This window comes from Rutidosis leptorrhynchoides, chromosome 7, assembly GCF_046630445.1.
Source record: "Rutidosis leptorrhynchoides isolate AG116_Rl617_1_P2 chromosome 7, CSIRO_AGI_Rlap_v1, whole genome shotgun sequence".
In the NCBI taxonomy this organism is placed as follows: Eukaryota; Viridiplantae; Streptophyta; class Magnoliopsida; order Asterales; family Asteraceae; genus Rutidosis; species Rutidosis leptorrhynchoides.
In genome coordinates, this window is record NC_092339.1 from 187,718,483 (window position 1) to 187,738,350 (window position 19,868).

The 19,868-nt window shown below is 35.2% G+C and overlaps 1 protein-coding gene across 1 annotated transcript in view; it reads left to right on the top strand.

Annotated features, from left to right (window-relative positions):
* Positions 1-19,427: 19,427 nt before the first annotated feature.
* Positions 19,428-19,868, top strand: part of LOC139859838 (WAT1-related protein At4g15540-like) — a 34,047-nt gene continuing 33,606 nt past the window's right edge. Inside the window, exons 1-2 of the mRNA XM_071848608.1 lie at positions 19,428-19,591; positions 19,672-19,737. Of these exons, the coding sequence (XP_071704709.1) occupies positions 19,428-19,591; positions 19,672-19,737 (230 nt within the window). The remainder of the gene's footprint in view (positions 19,592-19,671; positions 19,738-19,868) is intronic.

Here is a 19,868-nt window from a genome sequence, read left to right on the forward strand (position 1 = left end):
GTTTATCTAATATGAATTAGTGAATGTATTATTCACTTTTCCGTATCATGAAAGATACAATAACAACATAACTTTATCTTGTCACTTTCTTTATAAAATGAAATATCCGTGATTTGTGATTGAGCAACTGTTTCCATTTCCTTTCACCTCCACTAATACACATATATTGTAGTATATATTTCTACGTTGGTTTTATATAGCGATCTCAATCCATGCCAGCTCATCTGCAACTATAACGGTAAATATACATGTTTAGTTTTATGGAAAAGGCTCCACATGTCTCTATTCTAATCCGAGTTTCATTTACTACTCAACCACAACTTTTCATCTTTTAAACCCACTACTACCTATTATTAAATATATATATATATATATATATATATATATATATATATATATATATATATATATACATATATATATATATTCGATTGCGATTTAAAAATGTGACTAATTATAATATAAAGATTCGGTAGGTTCAATTATGAGAAGAGTCAAGATTTAATCTTGGTTAGGTATCAATAATAATGCAAAAGATATGTCCACTTGAGTGCCAATTAACTTTACATACAACCCGTGTGGTGTTCTTTTTTCCTCTTTATCTTGTTACATGTGTGTGTTTTTATATGTATTCTAATATGCGAACAATATATTCCTGCAATCCTCAATCGTCAAGCTAGTCTCTCACCAAGACTCATAGAGATCACCAACCCTCTTCCTCTCTAGACAACCGCCACCCGCCACTCTACAACCACTATCACAGTCGTCGATCATCATCTCCATCACAAACCAAACCAACGAATCACCCTATTGAATCTGCGACTAAAACACCACATCAACCTTTGAGACCAACTTGAACCGTTGCTACATATTCTATGTTTCTGTTCATTAACCAACGTGAACTATTAAACTACTATGTACTACTACACAACTTGCCTCATTCATGTTTTCTATTATAAACCACCTAGGCACCATGAAAGGATACCTGCTGCAACATGTTTCGATAACCAAACCAAACAATCTTTTTACTACTACCATTTTTCTGTTTCCACTCGCCACTCCACAAACATAAATCACCACTCGAACACCTTTATCTTTCTACAGCAAACACCATTCGATCATCACGTCCACTGAACCCGTATTAACCCCGATGCTATATATATATATATATATATATATATATATATATATATATATATATATATATATATATATATATATATATATATATATATATATATAATTTTTTTTTCTTTCTCCTGAGCAGGATTGGAATAAATGATAGTGGTAATTATATAAGGATAATGATTAAGAGCATAAAGTGGTAAGTATAGTTATTATATTGATGAGTGCATGCTGTGTGTATTTTTGTCTACCATTCAAAAAATTTTATCACCAAAATCGAACTCCGAAAAAAAAACTTTAACTTTCCAGCTGTAGGCTATCACATACAATCCACTTGTAATTTATATTAGTTTTGCAAAGTTCCTTTTCTTTTTCAATTGACCGACAAAGTGGAATCAATAAAGGTACTATGAATTATCAACAATTAGGTGAAGCTTTTCTTATTTAATTGAACCCCACTTGATGATTGAACCGTTTCATATTTTTTTTAGTCGAGAAACACAACCGAAATTCTGGCAAAAAGGTTTAATGGACCGTATTTTTATTTATTTATTTGGACTTCCTTTTGGGCCGAGTATTGTGGTATTTGTTGGGTCAAAATTCAGTGTTATGTTGGGCCAAAAACATATTTACAATTTGCGGTTGAAGTCATAATTATGATGAATATGATCGTGAGGTATTAATGGTAAATGGAAGATGATAACAGATTAAACGGGTTAAGTATATTAAGGTGATTATGATTTCATAGAAGAACATATGGATCATTGGTAAAGGGTGTTAGAAGGTATCCAGGAGGTCGCGGGTTCGAGTCCTGGCTTGGGCGGTTTACCATTTTTTTTTAGCTTTTAAAGGTAGTTCATTTTCAAAGTTATTATTATTATTTTTATTATTATTATTATTATGATTACAATATTATTGTTATTGTTATTATTAGTATTATAAATTATAAATATTACTAGTAATATTATCATTATAACTATTAATATTAGTCTTATAAATATTACCAATATAGTTATTATTGTTAATCTTATCATTTAAGTATTATTACTGTTATTATTATGATTATTATTATGATTATTATTATTATTATTATTATTATTATTATTATTATTATTATTATTATTATTATTATTATTATTATTATTATTATTATTATTATTATTATTAATGTTAGTATAACACTTATCATTTTTGTTATTAGTATTATTATCGTTAAATAATAAAATTTTTATTAATATTAGCATTATTAATAAGCATTATGAATATTAGTAATTATTATTATTATTACCGCTAATAAAAGTAGTAGTTATCAACTATTATTATCGTTATCATAACCCTAGTTACAATTATAATTATTATTATTATTATTATTATTATTATTATTATTATTATTATTATTATTATTATTATTATTATTATTATTATTGTTATTACTAATATTATTATCAAAATAGGTATTATTATTAAATACAATGATTATTAATAATATCTTTATTAATCTCAAAAACTACCTTTTAAGCAGACAAATAATTTTGTACATAAAATATACTTATTACGTATACTATAATTATATTAAAATTTCACATAACTATATATATCAAACTTACTAATATTATTTAGGGAAAATTGATTCAAAATGCGTCAAACTTTCCACCAATTCCTATTGTATGCATTCATCTTTCAAACCTCCTATTGTATGCATTAAACTTTGTATTTTCTCCTATTGTATGCATCATGTCACCCTTGTATCAGGTTACCGGTTACTACATGGGTTTTTTTACGTGGTTGGTCCCTTGACTTAACACTCGTTAAATTTTTCCGTTAAGTCTAAAATTGAATCTTCAGTGGTTTAAGTGCAATTTTAATTTCCAAAAATTTAAAGTTTAATTCAAAAATTCAACAAACATAATTGATGAGTTAAACATCATATCTTAAACTCTTGAACCAATTTTTCAAATATTCATTATATCTATAACAATAATTTATTAACTCGATTTGATATGTATTTATTCATCTTAAACTCTTGAAATTCTTGAAGTTCATCATCTTCATTCAGCCTATCAATATTACGAATTCAAAATTCTTTATAAACCCTAGTTTGATATGTTTTTTCTCAAATCAAAATCAAGACCTTTAAATCAAAAATTACACTTATAATTACACTTATAATTCAAATAGCTTGACGAGAAGTTTGAAGATGATATCATCGGATCTAGGTGTGGTTCTTTTAGTCTACTTGCTCTTGGAACAATTTCTCAGAACTGTGAATTATCATACCACTTGGAACAAGTAAACTTTATCGTCAATATTGATGTGAATAAAAAATGTTACGATAGAGGCAAAATCCAAATTTGTTTCAGAATCAGCAACATCAAACCAAATACAATTTCAGAAACATAAACCATCTAACGTGTACATATCTGGGTTTTAAAAAAAATACAAATTCGTTTCAGAATCAGAAACATCGAACCAGAAAATCGCAGATCTGATGGTGGTTGGATTCCGGAGAACCATCGTTCTTGTTCCTGAAAATCGCTTCATCCCTAAATCGTAGATTTGTTTAGACTTCTTCAAATCGATTTTTAGATCTAGAGTTGTACTTCTTCAAATCGATTCTCAAAACAATTCTCAGATCTGCTTCTGTTTGTTCTTCACCATACTTCTTCTAATCAGGTGTTTCCACATCGGAGATCATTTTGGAGGTTGTAACATCCCGCCTTTTTCCGTCAACTTTTCCGTTTAACTATTTAAGTTCCGTTAGATGTTTATAACACATCTCGTTAATATGCGTTTGAATTATCTTGTTAGGTAATTCCCGCACCTGATTTAAGTTGAGGGACCAATCTTGCCAAATGTTGAAACTTGTGACTAGGTCAAAGAGTCAAACTCTCATTCTATCCATTCATTCATCTCTTCCAATTTCTTAATACTTCAACTTTTCCTCTCAACTTCAAGAACAAAGATTCATCATCCAAAACCGAGCTAGTGATCTTCTTGCCAAACAAAATACATATTTGAACTCCTCGTGATCTCCTCTTCGATTTCATACCGGTTTCATCAATTTTGGGTAACTTTCTAAATCACTAATCTTTGTGTTCTTGAGATTTTTAAGTTATAAGTTTGTTAATTAGTATCTATGGCTCAAGTCTAGTTTGTTTATGTGTTTTGTATGCTCGTTTTTGATATTTTGGAGTAACTAGTTCATATGGAAAGTTAACATGCTTAATCTTGAGTTTTAAGTGTTCATGTGTTGTTAGATACTAAGACTTCATGTTTTAATCTTGTTCCTAGTGTTACTAGCTTCATTATGATGTAAAGATTGATCAAAGAAACCTCTTAAACTTGATTATGAAATTTGGTAACTTTTGGTTAGGGTTTCATGAACTAGGAATGGATTTTGAAGCATTAAATGACATGAAGTGTTAATTATAAGTGTTAGGTTGTGTTGTATGCTTAATTACCTTCGAAACGGCATATTGTTCATGTCTTTTGGTTACCGAATCATTAAATAGCATTTATGACTTATATGCATTGAATGAGGGTCACTAAATGCGGTTTTTGGTTGTTGTATGCGAAAGTTTGATTGATGATAAGTGCATAGTTGTGTTCCTCGCCAAAATACCTTTCCGGTGATATAAAATACATGTCTTGAATGTTTGCGGGTTGTAATTTGTGTTGGTTTATGTTTGGACTCGTGCACTTAGGAGTTTCAGCAACCAGGGTCTGGAAACAAGCCAAGACGCCGTCCCAATACCCAGGACGACGTCCTGACTTTCAAACCTAGACGCCGTCTAGGGGTCCAAGACGCCGTCTTGCCCTTCAAAGTGGGACGCCGTCTAGGCCTTTTGGGACGCCGTCCCATAAGCCTAAAGTGGGCTGTTTTGGTTGTCATTTAACGAAAAATGTTTGGGACGTTCTAGACCTCCGTTTCACATGAGACTTGTTCCAACATGCTTATATATGATTAAAAACTTCAGAAAATTCGTTCGAGGCCCGACCCGAACGTGTTGACTTTTTCGTTGACTTTGACCCGACCAAGTTTGACTTTTAATCAAACTTGACCAATTACTTATGTAATCTTTCTAACTTGTTTCTATACGCGTACCTTGCATGAAACTTGACTATTTGCTTCACGTGCTTCGTAATCGAGTCGTATTGAGCCATAGGACTAATTGAACAACTTTGACCCCTCGTGACTTTCGTTATTGATACAACCTATTTGTTTAGGTCAAGACTAGCATTGTTACTGCACGTTTACTTGTCGAAGTACTTTTTGGTTCGTGCATACAAGGTGAGATCATAGTCCCACTTTTACTCTTTTTGAACTTACATTTGGGATGAGAAAACATAAACATTTCTTCTACTAAGTGAACACAAGTACAGGAAAACAAACATTCTACATACGAGTTTAGAACAAAATCCTCAATTCGATTATCATTAGTTACACTTGCCGGGTGTAAGCGAGAACTTATGTTGTATGGATCCATATGGGTTTGACAAACCCTCATTCAAACGGTTCGCTACCGTTTACGAATGAAATATATTTTCGAGAAACAGTGTATGTTCTAGCACTAAGTGATGGGGTTCAATGGAAGGAAATGTTAAGCATTGATAATTGGGTGCTCGTGAAACAAACTTTTGGAATGTATTACTATTATTTCATTGATGCAAATCTTGTGGTTCACTTGTACTTACTTACTTAAACCTATGATTTCACCAACGTTTTCGTTGACAGATTTCTATGTTTTTCTCAGGTCCTTGAACGATACATGATACATGCTTCCGCTCATTATTTGATACTTGCATTGGATGTCGAGTATACGTGCATTTCATAGAGCGTCTTTTGACTTTACTTTAAATCGTGTCGCCTAGATTTCATTCGTATTATAACGTTGTAACTTAACTATTGGTTGAACAATTCTTGTAAACTTTGAAACAATCTTTATTTTGAAATGAAGGCGACATATCTTTTGGTCAAACGTTGTTTTAAAGACTTATGACCATGTAACGGGACCTAAGTAGACGACGCCGTCAATGACGATTTGGTCGGGTCGCTACAGATGGTATCAGAGCGTTGGTTGTAGGGATTTAGAGTTCATTGGTGTCGACCCCGAGTCATAGGGTACATTGGTGAGTCTAGACTACAACCGGCATATAGACTTGAAGTAGGAATTACTTGACTACTTGTGCATTTATACTCGAACGCTTCTACTCATATCTACTCTTAGTTCATCTTAATCTCACGTTGTTTAATTTGATTGACACGCCACCTTGACTATATGAAATGATGTCGAATGCACATATGAATCAGGGTAATATAATTTCCGGGATTATATTACGGTGACTCATATGAACGTTCCGACATTATGACATAAAGAATTTAAGGCGAGTCGAGGAAAAACTTCTCTTTATCTTTATTCTATATCACGGTTAGTATTATTGAGAATACTAATCAATGATATTCTTGTGTCTTGAAGGAACAATGGCTCCTCGTCGTGTACGCCGCAATGAAACTCCCGAACAAGCTCTCGAACGGATGATAGCAACCGCCGTAGATGCGGCCATGGCCGGTCACTCATCCAACAACAATAATAATAACAACCACAACAACAACAACAACAATAACAACAACAATGGAGCCGGAAACTCAAACGAGGGATGCTCCTATAAAGCTTTCATGGGGTGCAAACCTCACACTTTTGATGGAACCGGGGGACCGGTCGTGCTCACCCGATGGTTTGAGCAAACGGAAGCCGTCTTTAGCATAAGCGGTTGTCGGGACCAAGACAAGGTCAAATACTCCACTCACACTTTCTCCGGAATTGCTCTAACATGGTGGAACACCTATGTTCAATCGGTGGGTACCGATGAAGCTCATGCCCTCTCTTGGGCCGATCTAAAGGAAAAGATGATTGTTGAATATTTTCCGCGCGAAGAAACCCGAAAGCTTGAGGAAGAACTAAGAGCTTTGAAAGCGGTCGGAAACGATCTTAAAGCTTATAATCAACGCTTCGCCGAACTATCCTTGATGTGTCCTAATCTCGTTAACCCCGAATCTCAAAGGATTGAGCTCTACATGCTTGGTCTTCCAAAAAGCATCAAACAAGGGGTGATGTCATCCAAACCCACTACTCATCAAGCCGCTATGAACATGGCTCGCCAACTAATTGAAACGGTTGACGAAATCGTAGTTCCGGCACCTAAGGCCGAGGATAAATCGGGCGGCAACAAAAGAAAGTGGGAACCCTCCCAATCAAGCAACAACAACTTTGCCAAGAAATCTTTCACTTCCGACGGCAAGAAGGGTTATGCCGGGAATCTACCTCTTTGCAACAAATGCAACAAACATCACTTTGGTGAATGTGGCAAGTTAATTTGCCACCGGTGCCAAGGAGTTGGTCATAAGGCCAACGATTGTAAAAGTGCCACTCCCGTTGCTCGAAAGTGGCCCAATGCACCAAAGACGGGCACTTGTTACGAATGTGGTCAAACGGGTCATTATAGAAATGCATGCCCGAAAAGGAAAGATAATACCAATACGCGCGGCCGAGCTTTCAACATCAACACCGAGGAAGCCCGGGATGACACTGAACTAGTCACGGGTACGTTTCTTCTCAACAATTCTTATGTCTCCTGTTTATTCGATTCGGGTGCCGATAAATGCTTTGTATCCAAGACTTTGACTCATTCTTTTAGCACTCCACCTCTTCCATTAGATACCACTTATACCATTGAAGTGGCTAACGGGAAACTATTAAGTGCCAACACATATTACCGGGGGTGTACGTTAAACATTTTGGGTAAGGAATTTGAAATTGACTTGATACCCATGGAACTAGGAAGCTTTGATGTAATAATCGGTATGAATTGGTTAGTCAAAACGAAATCTCACATTCTTTGTGATCTTAACGCAATCCGAATTCCTATCGAGAATGGTGAACCTTTGATCGTCTATGGCGATAAGAGTTGCACCGGACTCAACCTCGTTTCGTGTGTTAAAGTTAGAAAACTACTCCGTAAGGGTTGTTTTGCGATCCTTGCTCACGTTAAGAAAGTCGAGTCCGATGAGAAGCACATCGATGATGTGCCAATTGTTAGTGACTATTCCGATGTATTTCCCGACGAATTGCCGGGTCTTCCGCCTCATCGACCGGTTGAATTCCAAATCGATCTTATTCCGGGAGCCGCACCCGTAGCACGTGCACCATATAGACTCGCTCCATCCGAAATGCAAGAATTGCAAAGTCAAATCCAAGAACTACTTGATCGTGGTTTTATCCAACCTAGCCATTCACCTTGGGGCGCTCCGATTTTGTTTGTTAAAAAGAAAGACGGATCCCTACGAATGTGCATTGATTATCGTGAACTAAATAAATTGACGGTTAAGAACCGATATCCTCTTCCTCGCATCGATGACCTCTTTGATCAACTACAAGGGTCTTGTGTATATTCGAAAATCGATCTCCGCTCGGGTTATCATCAATTAAGGGTTAAGGGGGGAGATGTCTCCAAAACCGCTTTCCGGACTCGTTACGGTAGTTATGAATTCCTTGTCATGCCATTTGGTCTCACTAACGCACCGGCGGTGTTCATGGATCTTATGAACCGCGTGTGCAAACCGTATCTTGACAAATTCGTTATCGTGTTCATCGATGATATTTTAGTCTATTCAAAAAGCGAAGAAGAACACGAGGAACACCTCCGACTTGTGCTTGAACTTTTAAGACAAGAACAACTCTATGCCAAATTCTCCAAGTGTGAATTTTGGTTAAAGGAAGTTCAATTTCTTGGTCATGTTGTAAGTGACCAAGGTATTAAAGTCGATCCAACGAAAATCGAAGCCATTAGCAAATGGGAGACTCCTACTACTCCTACTCACATTCGTCAATTTTTGGGTCTCGCCGGGTACTATCGTAGATTCATCGAAAATTTCTCTTTGGTTGCACGTCCTCTAACCGCATTGACTCACAAGGGAAAGAAATTCATTTGGGCGACCGAACATGAATCCGCATTCCAAATCTTGAAAACGAAGCTAACCACCGCTCCTATCTTGTCACTTCCCGAAGGCAATGATGACTTTGTTGTATATTGCGATGCCTCAAAACATGGTTTTGGGTGTGTATTGATGCAACGAACGAAAGTCATTGCTTATGCTTCTCGACAACTCAAAATTCATGAACGAAACTACACGACGCATGATCTCGAACTCGGAGCCGTTGTCTTTGCACTTAAAATGTGGAGACACTATCTTTATGGAACCAAGAGTACTATCTTTACCGACCACAAAAGTCTCCAACACATTTTCGATCAAAAGCAACTAAACATGAGACAACGAAGGTGGATTGAAACCTTAAACGATTACGATTGCGAGCTTCGTTACCATCCCGGGAAGGCAAATGTAGTAGCCGATGCCTTAAGCCGAAAAGAAAGAGCGGTGCCTCTCCGTGTCCGAGCTTTAAACATCACCATTCACACCAACCTTAATAGCCAAATTCGGGTAGCCCAAGATGAGGCTCTCAAGGATGAAAACATCTCTCTCGAACACTTGAACGTCCTCACCTCTCGATTCGAAGTTAAAGAAACCGGACTCCGACATTTCGCCGGAAGAATTTGGGTGCCTAGTTATGGGGATCTACGAAGCCTTATTTTAGATGAAGCCCATAAGTCACGATACTCGATTCACCCCGGTGCCAATAAGATGTACCACGACCTTAGAGAACAATATTGGTGGCCGAACATCAAAAAGGAAGTTGCTAGATATGTTGCCAAATGTTTGACTTGCGCTAAAGTCAAAGCCGAACACCAAAGACCGTCCGGATTACTCCAACAACCCGAGATCCCGCAATGGAAGTGGGAAATGATCACGATGGATTTTATCACCAAATTACCGAAAACGTCGGGCGGTTATGATACTATTTGGGTCATTGTCGATCGCCTCACCAAATCCGCGCACTTCCTCGCCATGAAAGAAACCGACAAAATGGAGAAACTTGCACGACTTTACATTAAGGAGATTGTAGCCCGACACGGCGTACCTTTATCGATTATCTCCGACAGAGATGGTCGTTTCGTCTCTAGATTTTGGCGTACGTTACAAGAAGCGTTGGGAACGCGTTTGGACATGAGCACCGCATATCATCCTCAAACCGATGGGCAAAGTGAACGTACGATACAAACCTTGGAAGATATGCTCCGAGCTTGTGTGGTCGATTTTGGCAAAGCTTGGGACAAGCACTTACCTCTCGCCGAGTTCTCTTATAACAATAGTTATCACGCGAGTATTAAGGCCGCACCGTTTGAAGCATTATATGGCCGAAAATGCCGCTCTCCTCTTTGTTGGGCCGAAGTAGGTGACGTGCAAATTTCCGGGCCCGAACTCATTCACGAAACCACCGAGAAGATTCTTCAAATCCGAGATAGGCTTCGGACGGCCCGGAGTCGTCAAAAATGCTATACCGATAAGAGACGCAAGGACCTCGAATTTCAAGTCGGTGATCGCGTCATGTTAAAAGTCGCACCTTGGAAAGGTGTCATTCGTTTTGGGAAACGTGGGAAACTAAATCCGCGGTATGTTGGTCCTTTCGAGATCTTAGAGCGTGTTGGAACCGTCGCGTATCGTTTAAACCTTCCGCCTCAACTAAGCTCCGTTCATCCTACTTTCCATGTATCTAACTTGAAGAAGTGTCTTGCCGAGCCCGATATCGTCGTCCCTCTCGAGGAACTTACTATTAATGACAAACTCCATTTTGTGGAGGAACCGGTTGAAATTGTGGACTACGTCGAAAAGGAATTAAAACAAAGCCGGATCCCGATTGTTAAGGTCCGATGGAACGCCAAAAGGGGACCCGAGTTTACTTGGGAAAGAGAAGACCAAATGCGAAAGAAGCACCCGCATCTATTCCCGATTCCGGAACCGTCAGATTCCGAGGAAGAAACAACGACTACAACGCCTGCTTAAATTTCGGGACGAAATTTCTTTTAAGGTGTAGGTAATGTAACATCCCGCCTTTTTCCGTCAACTTTTCCGTTTAACTATTTAAGTTCCGTTAGATGTTTATAACACATCTCGTTAATATGCGTTTGAATTATCTTGTTAGGTAATTCCCGCACCCGATTTAAGTTGAGGGACCAATCTTGCCAAATGTTGAAACTTGTGACTAGGTCAAAGAGTCAAACTCTCATTCTATCCATTCATTCATCTCTTCCAATTTCTTAATACTTCAACTTTTCCTCTCAACTTCAAGAACAAAGATTCATCATCCAAAACCGAGCTAGTGATCTTCTTGCCAAACAAAATACATATTTGAACTCCTCGTGATCTCCTCTTCGATTTCATACCGGTTTCATCAATTTTGGGTAACTTTCTAAATCACTAATCTTTGTGTTCTTGAGATTTTTAAGTTATAAGTTTGTTAATTAGTATCTATGGCTCAAGTCTAGTTTGTTTATGTGTTTTGTATGCTCGTTTTTGATATTTTGGAGTAACTAGTTCATATGGAAAGTTAACATGCTTAATCTTGAGTTTTAAGTGTTCATGTGTTGTTAGATACTAAGACTTCATGTTTTAATCTTGTTCCTAGTGTTACTAGCTTCATTATGATGTAAAGATTGATCAAAGAAACCTCTTAAACTTGATTATGAAATTTGGTAACTTTTGGTTAGGGTTTCATGAACTAGGAATGGATTTTGAAGCATTAAATGACATGAAGTGTTAATTATAAGTGTTAGGTTGTGTTGTATGCTTAATTACCTTCGAAACGGCATATTGTTCATGTCTTTTGGTTACCGAATCATTAAATAGCATTTATGACTTATATGCATTGAATGAGGGTCACTAAATGCGGTTTTTGGTTGTTGTATGCGAAAGTTTGATTGATGATAAGTGCATAGTTGTGTTCCTCGTCAAAATACCTTTCCGGTGATATAAAATACATGTCTTGAATGTTTGCGGGTTGTAATTTGTGTTGGTTTATGTTTGGACTCGTGCACTTAGGAGTTTCAGCAACCAGGGTCTGGAAACAAGCCAAGACGCCGTCCCAATACCCAGGACGACGTCCTGACTTTCAAACCTAGACGCCGTCTAGGGGTCCAAGACGCCGTCTTGCCCTTCAAAGTGGGACGCCGTCTAGGCCTTTTGGGACGCCGTCCCATAAGCCTAAAGTGGGCTGTTTTGGTTGTCATTTAACGAAAAATGTTTGGGACGTTCTAGACCTCCGTTTCACATGAGACTTGTTCCAACATGCTTATATATGATTAAAAACTTCAGAAAATTCGTTCGAGGCCCGACCCGAACGTGTTGACTTTTTCGTTGACTTTGACCCGACCAAGTTTGACTTTTAATCAAACTTGACCAATTACTTATGTAATCTTTCTAACTTGTTTCTATACGCGTACCTTGCATGAAACTTGACTATTTGCTTCACATGCTTCGTAATCGAGTCGTATTGAGCCATAGGACTAATTGAACAACTTTGACCCCTCGTGACTTTCGTTATTGATACAACCTATTTGTTTAGGTCAAGACTAGCATTGTTACTGCACGTTTACTTGTCGAAGTACTTTTTGGTTCATGCATACAAGGTGAGATCATAGTCCCACTTTTACTCTTTTTGAACTTACATTTGGAATGAGAAAACATAAACATTTCTTCTACTAAGTGAACACAAGTACAGGAAAACAAACATTCTACATACGAGTTTAGAACAAAATCCTCAATTCGATTATCATTAGTTACACTTGCCGGGTGTAAGCGAGAACTTATGTTGTATGGATCCATATGGGTTTGACAAACCCTCATTCAAACGGTTCGCTACCGTTTACGAATGAAATATATTTTCGAGAAACAGTGTATGTTCTAGCACTAAGTGATGGGGTTCAATGGAAGGAAATGTTAAGCATTGATAATTGGGTGCTCGTGAAACAAACTTTTGGAATGTATTACTATTATTTCATTGATGCAAATCTTGTGGTTCACTTGTACTTACTTACTTAAACCTATGATTTCACCAACGTTTTCGTTGACAGATTTCTATGTTTTTCTCAGGTCCTTGAACGATACATGATACATGCTTCCGCTCATTATTTGATACTTGCATTGGATGTCGAGTATACGTGCATTTCATAGAGCGTCTTTTGACTTTACTTTAAATCGTGTCGCCTAGATTTCATTCGTATTATAACGTTGTAACTTAACTATTGGTTGAACAATTCTTGTAAACTTTGAAACAATCTTTATTTTGAAATGAAGGCGACATATCTTTTGGTCAAACGTTGTTTTAAAGACTTATGACCATGTAACGGGACCTAAGTAGACGACGCCGTCAATGACGATTTGGTCGGGTCGCTACAGAGGTAGTCGTAGACATTTGGTATGCAGCTTGTTTATTTGAAGTTTAGTGATTGTGTTGAATAAGGTTATTTTAATTTGGATGGTGGTTGTAGATTAAGAAAGAATAGTATTTGATTTTTAGGATTTTTGATCTTTAACATTTGTTGAAGATGATTCAGGTTAAAGAAACATAATGGACTGATAATGTAAATGACCAATCTAACTGAGGGATCAATGAAATTAGGTTTTACAAAAATGAGGGACCAATGATGTAAATGTTTAGAAATGGTGACTTGAAGGTAACCTATTATAACAGGTGAAATGCATACAATAGGAGAAAATACAAAGTTTAATGCATACAATATGAGGTTTGAAAGATGGATGCATACAATAGGAATTGGTGGAAAGTTCGATGCATTTTGAATCAATTTTCCCTATTATTTATATAAATACTTGCAAATAACAAACTATTGATTTTTAAATATAACATTTAAACAAGTATGGATATATTAATATAACTATATAAATAATAACCATTTTTAAATATAAACACAAATTAAATATATAATATAAATTAAGATATAATAAATTGTTCGATTACGATTATACGTTTTAATATATATACATACCAATGATATAGGTTCGTGAATCCAAGGCCAACCCTGCATTATTCAATATTGTCTTATGTATTTTTACTACAAAATACAGTATGGTGAGTTTCATTACTCTCTTTTTAAATGCTTTTGCAATATATATATTTGAGACTGAGAATACATGCATTGTTTTAATAACTGTTTTACAATATTTATATGCGTGAGTTTCATTTGCTCCCTTTTACTCTTTACATTTTTGGGACTGAGAATACATGCGCTGTTTTTACAACTGCTTTATTAAATGCTTTTGAAATATATTTTGAACTGCGAATACATGAAATGCTTTTATAAATATTTGATGAGATAGACACAAGCAAAACATTCCTCGAATGAATTATTATGCAGACAGAAGTTCTGCGGATTATTGTTAAATTATGTGGACATGATAATTGCCACCATTGAATTATGTGGACATGATAATTGCCACCATTGAATTATGTGGACATGATAATTGCCACCAATTGATATGAATGTTATGTATCGAGAGAATGATTTTATACACAGGTTATGTGTATGATATTTTGTACACGAGATATGTGTACGGTTACTAAGATTTATGAAAATGATTTTGTACACGAGAAAGGTGTACTGTATTTAAAAGATATCGCATGTACATTACAGGTGGGTATAGGATTCGGGCCCATTTATACCATGCACATTTAAATCTTGTGGTCTATCAAAATTACAGAATTTTATTGTTTTATGATAAACCTATGAACTCGCCAACCTTTTAGTTGACACTTTAAAGCATGTTTATTCTCAGGTATGAAAGAAATCTTTCGCTGTGCATTTGTTCATATTAGAGATATTACTTGGATTCATTCATGACATATTTCAAAAGACGTTGCATTCGAGTCGTCGAGTTCATCAAGATTATTATTAAGTCAATTATAGTTTGAGGTATTATGAAATAGTATGCTTGCCGTCAACTTTCGATGTAAAGAAAGTTTGTCTTTTAAAAACGAATGTAATGTTTGTAAAATGTATCATATAGAGGTCAATTACCTCGCAATGTAATCAACTATTATGAATCGTTTATATTGTATATGAACGGGGCATTTCAATACGTGCAAAGAACTGATAACACAAATGGACCATGATGACCCACATGAAATCCTACCCCTCAAAAAAGCTATCGAAAACACCACACACACATTGCAATTCCTCTACAACATATAATCAAGAAGAAGACATCCTGAGCACATCATTGACAAAATCTTTAAATCAGATCTGGTGCATCAAACTCATCGTACTTATCATTCAACAACCTTACTACCTCAGGTAGAATATTAAAACACCCTAAACACTAAAAATACAGACAAACATAAATAATATACAGTATCTTGCATCACATAGCACATTTCTCAGAAAGCAAGTACTCCAAAGTTGTAACTTCGATAAAATGCCATAAGGTGTTTCAATTGCTACTAGCTACTGAATGTGAAACTTGACATCTTTATTGCATGTTGTTTATTTACTACATATTCGAGTTTAACTGGACGTTGTTGTTGATGTTGTTTGAGTATCTTCAACTCTAATATGTTGGGTTTGTTAGTTGGTACTTGTTATATATTTATATATCAATTTAAGTTTCGTTATCTGTGCTTTTGGTTTGTGCAGGTTGGTTTTGGTTTAGGCATTCTTTTCATATTTTCTATCTTATGTTTTTTCATTATTCATTTATGCATATTTTTTTCCATTTTTTATTCGTTATGGTTAATTGTTATTATGTTGTTGCTGATTATTAGTTTTATAATGGTATGTGCATCTGTGGTTTTTGTTATCAAATGTGTGATTTTGTCGCTCTTTGTTTTGAATAATTGGTTGTTTATTATAGTTAGTTAATACAATGCAATCTAAGAAGAGGCAAAAAGAAAATAATGAAAATTGGGCTTTGTTTGGTGAAATGGGTTTTTTTTTTTTTTATTTGTGATTTCTTTGTTTGCTTTTTGTTTACGTGTTTACATTAGTTTATAATGGGGTTTGTAATGATTTGTTTGTATTGTTCTTGAATGATATGTGTGCTATATGATATGATTTTTATATTTATTTGCGAATGTCGTGTTATATGTTAATTTGATTAACTACTAAGTATTGTATAAGATATGTGATACAAAACTCTAAGGGTGAATGGAGGACACATTCCTTCATTACATTCAGCAACTTTCTCATCGCTTTTATCCACAAAACTTTTAATTAAATGTAGGTATTTGACCTCATTATGCGGGTTTTTTTATCTATATTTCGGTTATTCGATATGATCATCTTATCTTATGTGTCAATTAGATTTAGGTGTTACTAATTAATAATGCTTATGTCTACGTACAACGTATCAGAGTTTATTGTAGTCTGGAAAAGCTTATAAGCTCAATTCTAATAGCTTATGAGCTTTTAAACGTATCTAACGCCTTATTTAAGTTCATAAGTTTATGCCAAATTCTAATAATCCTATAAGCTCATTGGTAACATAATAAACTAAAATACCAAATATTAGCAGACCAAATTCATGGTATAAAATACATATAAGTTGTCTGTGGTATCCGATTAAGCACTTGACTAGAAGATCACATACATATGCTCAACATAGAGAACCAACATGTATGTGAGCTGATCTATTGAATTGCACATACATGTTGATTCACTAATAACCAATCTTTTGAATCTCACTAACAAATCTTCCGTCCCTGTAAGAATACTCACATATGACTATACTATGAAGATATTTAGTTATTGCTTGATGTGAAAATATTATCGAGAATAATATGAAGTTAAGGTCAAAGTTTTCATTATTTGTTTTTCTCCTTATAATGAAATTTATTAATTCTATTTTTGTGAAAATACAGGCTTAGTTAGAGGTTGGACTTTTGAAGGTTTAGATGGAGCTGAGTTGGAAGAACTGCTTCTACAGCCTGTCAACTGGCTTGCAGCTCCAACAAAAAATCATTTGTTGTTGCTATACTAAGGGTATGTGCTGCATTGTTGTAAATGTTTTTAACTTATATTATTTATTCATTCTGCTCGACTTTTGTTAGTTGTTATTGTTTATCTACATTCTTTTGGAGTTGCATAGTTGTTCTGGTAGTATGTTGTTGCTAATATGTTCTTTAATCATGTTGTTGGTGTATCTGAGGTTATTATTGTCTTTTGTTTATTTTTGGTTGTTTAGGTTCGGATGAAAATTACGTTTTCATTTCGTGGAAGTCCGCGACAGAGGAAAGGTCTGTAGGTGACGTTTTCATGAGCAATGGTTGTCGAGGAAAGGTCAGTAGGTGATGGTTTTATGAGCAATGGATGTCATTAGTTTATTTGTAATGTGTTTATTTTCTTTGTGTTGCTGTCTTTGCAGGGGTGACCAATTTTTATGATAATAGTGGTGACTGTAAGTGTGCTTGCCGTTATTGTGGTGCGATTTCTTGGTATGACGAACGCCAGTTAGATTTTCAACTGTTGTAACTATTAGTAGCTAAAGGTAGTTGTATTTTGTAAATCTAACCAGCTACAGCTACACAGAAACCGGCATGAAATAGGTTATCTTGGTTTTTGTTGTTTATGGAATTCTTCTCATTCCTCTTACAACAATGGCAAACCTAAACGCACCCGCAGCAACGCGCGGACTGTTTTGATTCTAGCTATTATTATTGTTATGTTATTTTTTGTCTGTCTTAACAAAAACATAGCAACAAATTTCTAACATGAGCACAAAACTTCTGTCCAAACTCTGAATCTATGTTTATAAGGATATTCGAAAACACATATTATCACAAAATCATATCATCACAAAATGGTGTTGTTCTTCCATTTAAAACTTAATACTCCTTATGTCTCAAAATAAGTGTCCAACTTATTATTTATATATGTTTCAAAATAATTGTCCACTTACAAAAAATAATTAATAAAAATCATTAAATTCTCAATTTTACCGTAATTTATTATTACTATTAGCGTTTCATTTTTTAAATAAATTCAATCAAACTTACTTTGAATATAAGAGCAAAACTGACATCCATCTAATCAATCTTAAAGTATAAAAAAATTGTTAGGGACATTTGAAATAGGACAGAGAGAGTATCTATTAACATATATCATCACAAAAATTATAAAATTAAAATCTAATATCGAAGGATTTGTGTTTGACAAACATACAACAAGTAATGAACGGCTTAAGTGAAAAATGAAGGTCTGGAAAACAAAGTACAAAAAATGATGGCTGAAAAAAATAAAGACCGACAGAATGATCATCGGGACTCACAACCACCACAATCTGTCACCTATTGCAACAATAAAATCTTACCTGAACTCACTACCATCACACCATCGTTCATTCGATCCACCACCACTTTGTCTTTCTAAAACCGAAGGTTTTGTGGTGGCCAGAGTTGTATATCTGGCCGGAGTTTATAAAATTTGGCCGGAGTTTATAAAAAGACGAAGTCGGAGTAACACACACTGTTATGGTTTCATTTTGGGTGGTAGTTGAGTGGTTGTTGATGAACGAAAATGTATATCTAATTGTATCCAAGGTTTTGTTTTTGTCATCTCCTAATTCCGACTTCATTCAGTTAATCGCCATGACAAAAGATTCAAGACCCATAAGTCTTCAATTGACAAACAAAGCTTCATAGGGGTTTAACGATCGTTACTGACACGGACTACCTACGTAACTTGTGTAAACCACAGTGATCAACTGCGTCAAAAACAGTACATGAATCATCCACTTAATATGATGTAAACGACAAGAACCAACGACACTGGCGAAAATATGAAGGGACAAGGAGGGATACCCGCCTGTAGTGAATTTTTAATTATTAGTGAAAAAATTTTAGATTTTTCGATTTGACTCAAAGTGGATTTTTTTGCTCAAAAGATTCCATATTTTACCCTCAAAGTCTCTATATTTATTGTCCCCAAAGTCTTCAGATTTGTCAACAACAACAAAAAAAAAAAAAAAAAAAAGTTACTAGTTTACTACGCTTTTTTAAAAATTTCAATTCACGTAAAAAAAATTCTGCCCACTATGAAATGTTTGTGACAACGTTTTTCAACAAATGTCACTTATCATGTCCACTATGCCACGTAAGTAAAACGCAAGGCGCCACTTGTTGAAGCTCAAAACATTTTACATAATTTAATTTAGTTTCTCAAGAAGAGAATTCATTTAGTATTTACATCAAGAAGTTAGTTTCAGAATATAGCTCTCGAAGCTTTTAGGTAATGTAATCACACTCGTGTTGTTTTCATCTTCGTTGCAGGTTTAGATCATCAACATTATCCATCAATCTTCGTAAAAGTAAAAAAAAAAAAAAAAAAGGTATTCAAAAAGAATGTTGGAATACATAGGCATGGTGGCAGCCCAGGTAATACAAGTGTTGCATATGATGGTAAGCAAGTCCGCAATTGTAGATGGCATTTCAAATTACTCTTTCATTTTCTACATAAACCTACTCGCTTCACTAATCCTTTTTCCCCTTTCCCGCATTTTCAACAGGTATTATTATTAATTAATTAATTGATTAATATTTTGTTGTTTGGGTTGATTAATTTATTAGTCGGTGTTTTTGTGAGCAGATCGCCAGATCGTCCTAAACTTAGCTTCATTGTCGTATGTGGATTTTTCATTCTTGGTCTTCTTGGGTATGCTCTGTAATATCTAACTATTACTCCGTGTGATTTATGATTTATTGTGTTTTTTAAGCATAATTTCGTTATTATTTAAGGTAACATACCACGCCTTTGCTTAATTTACTACCCCTAGTTAGTTCAAT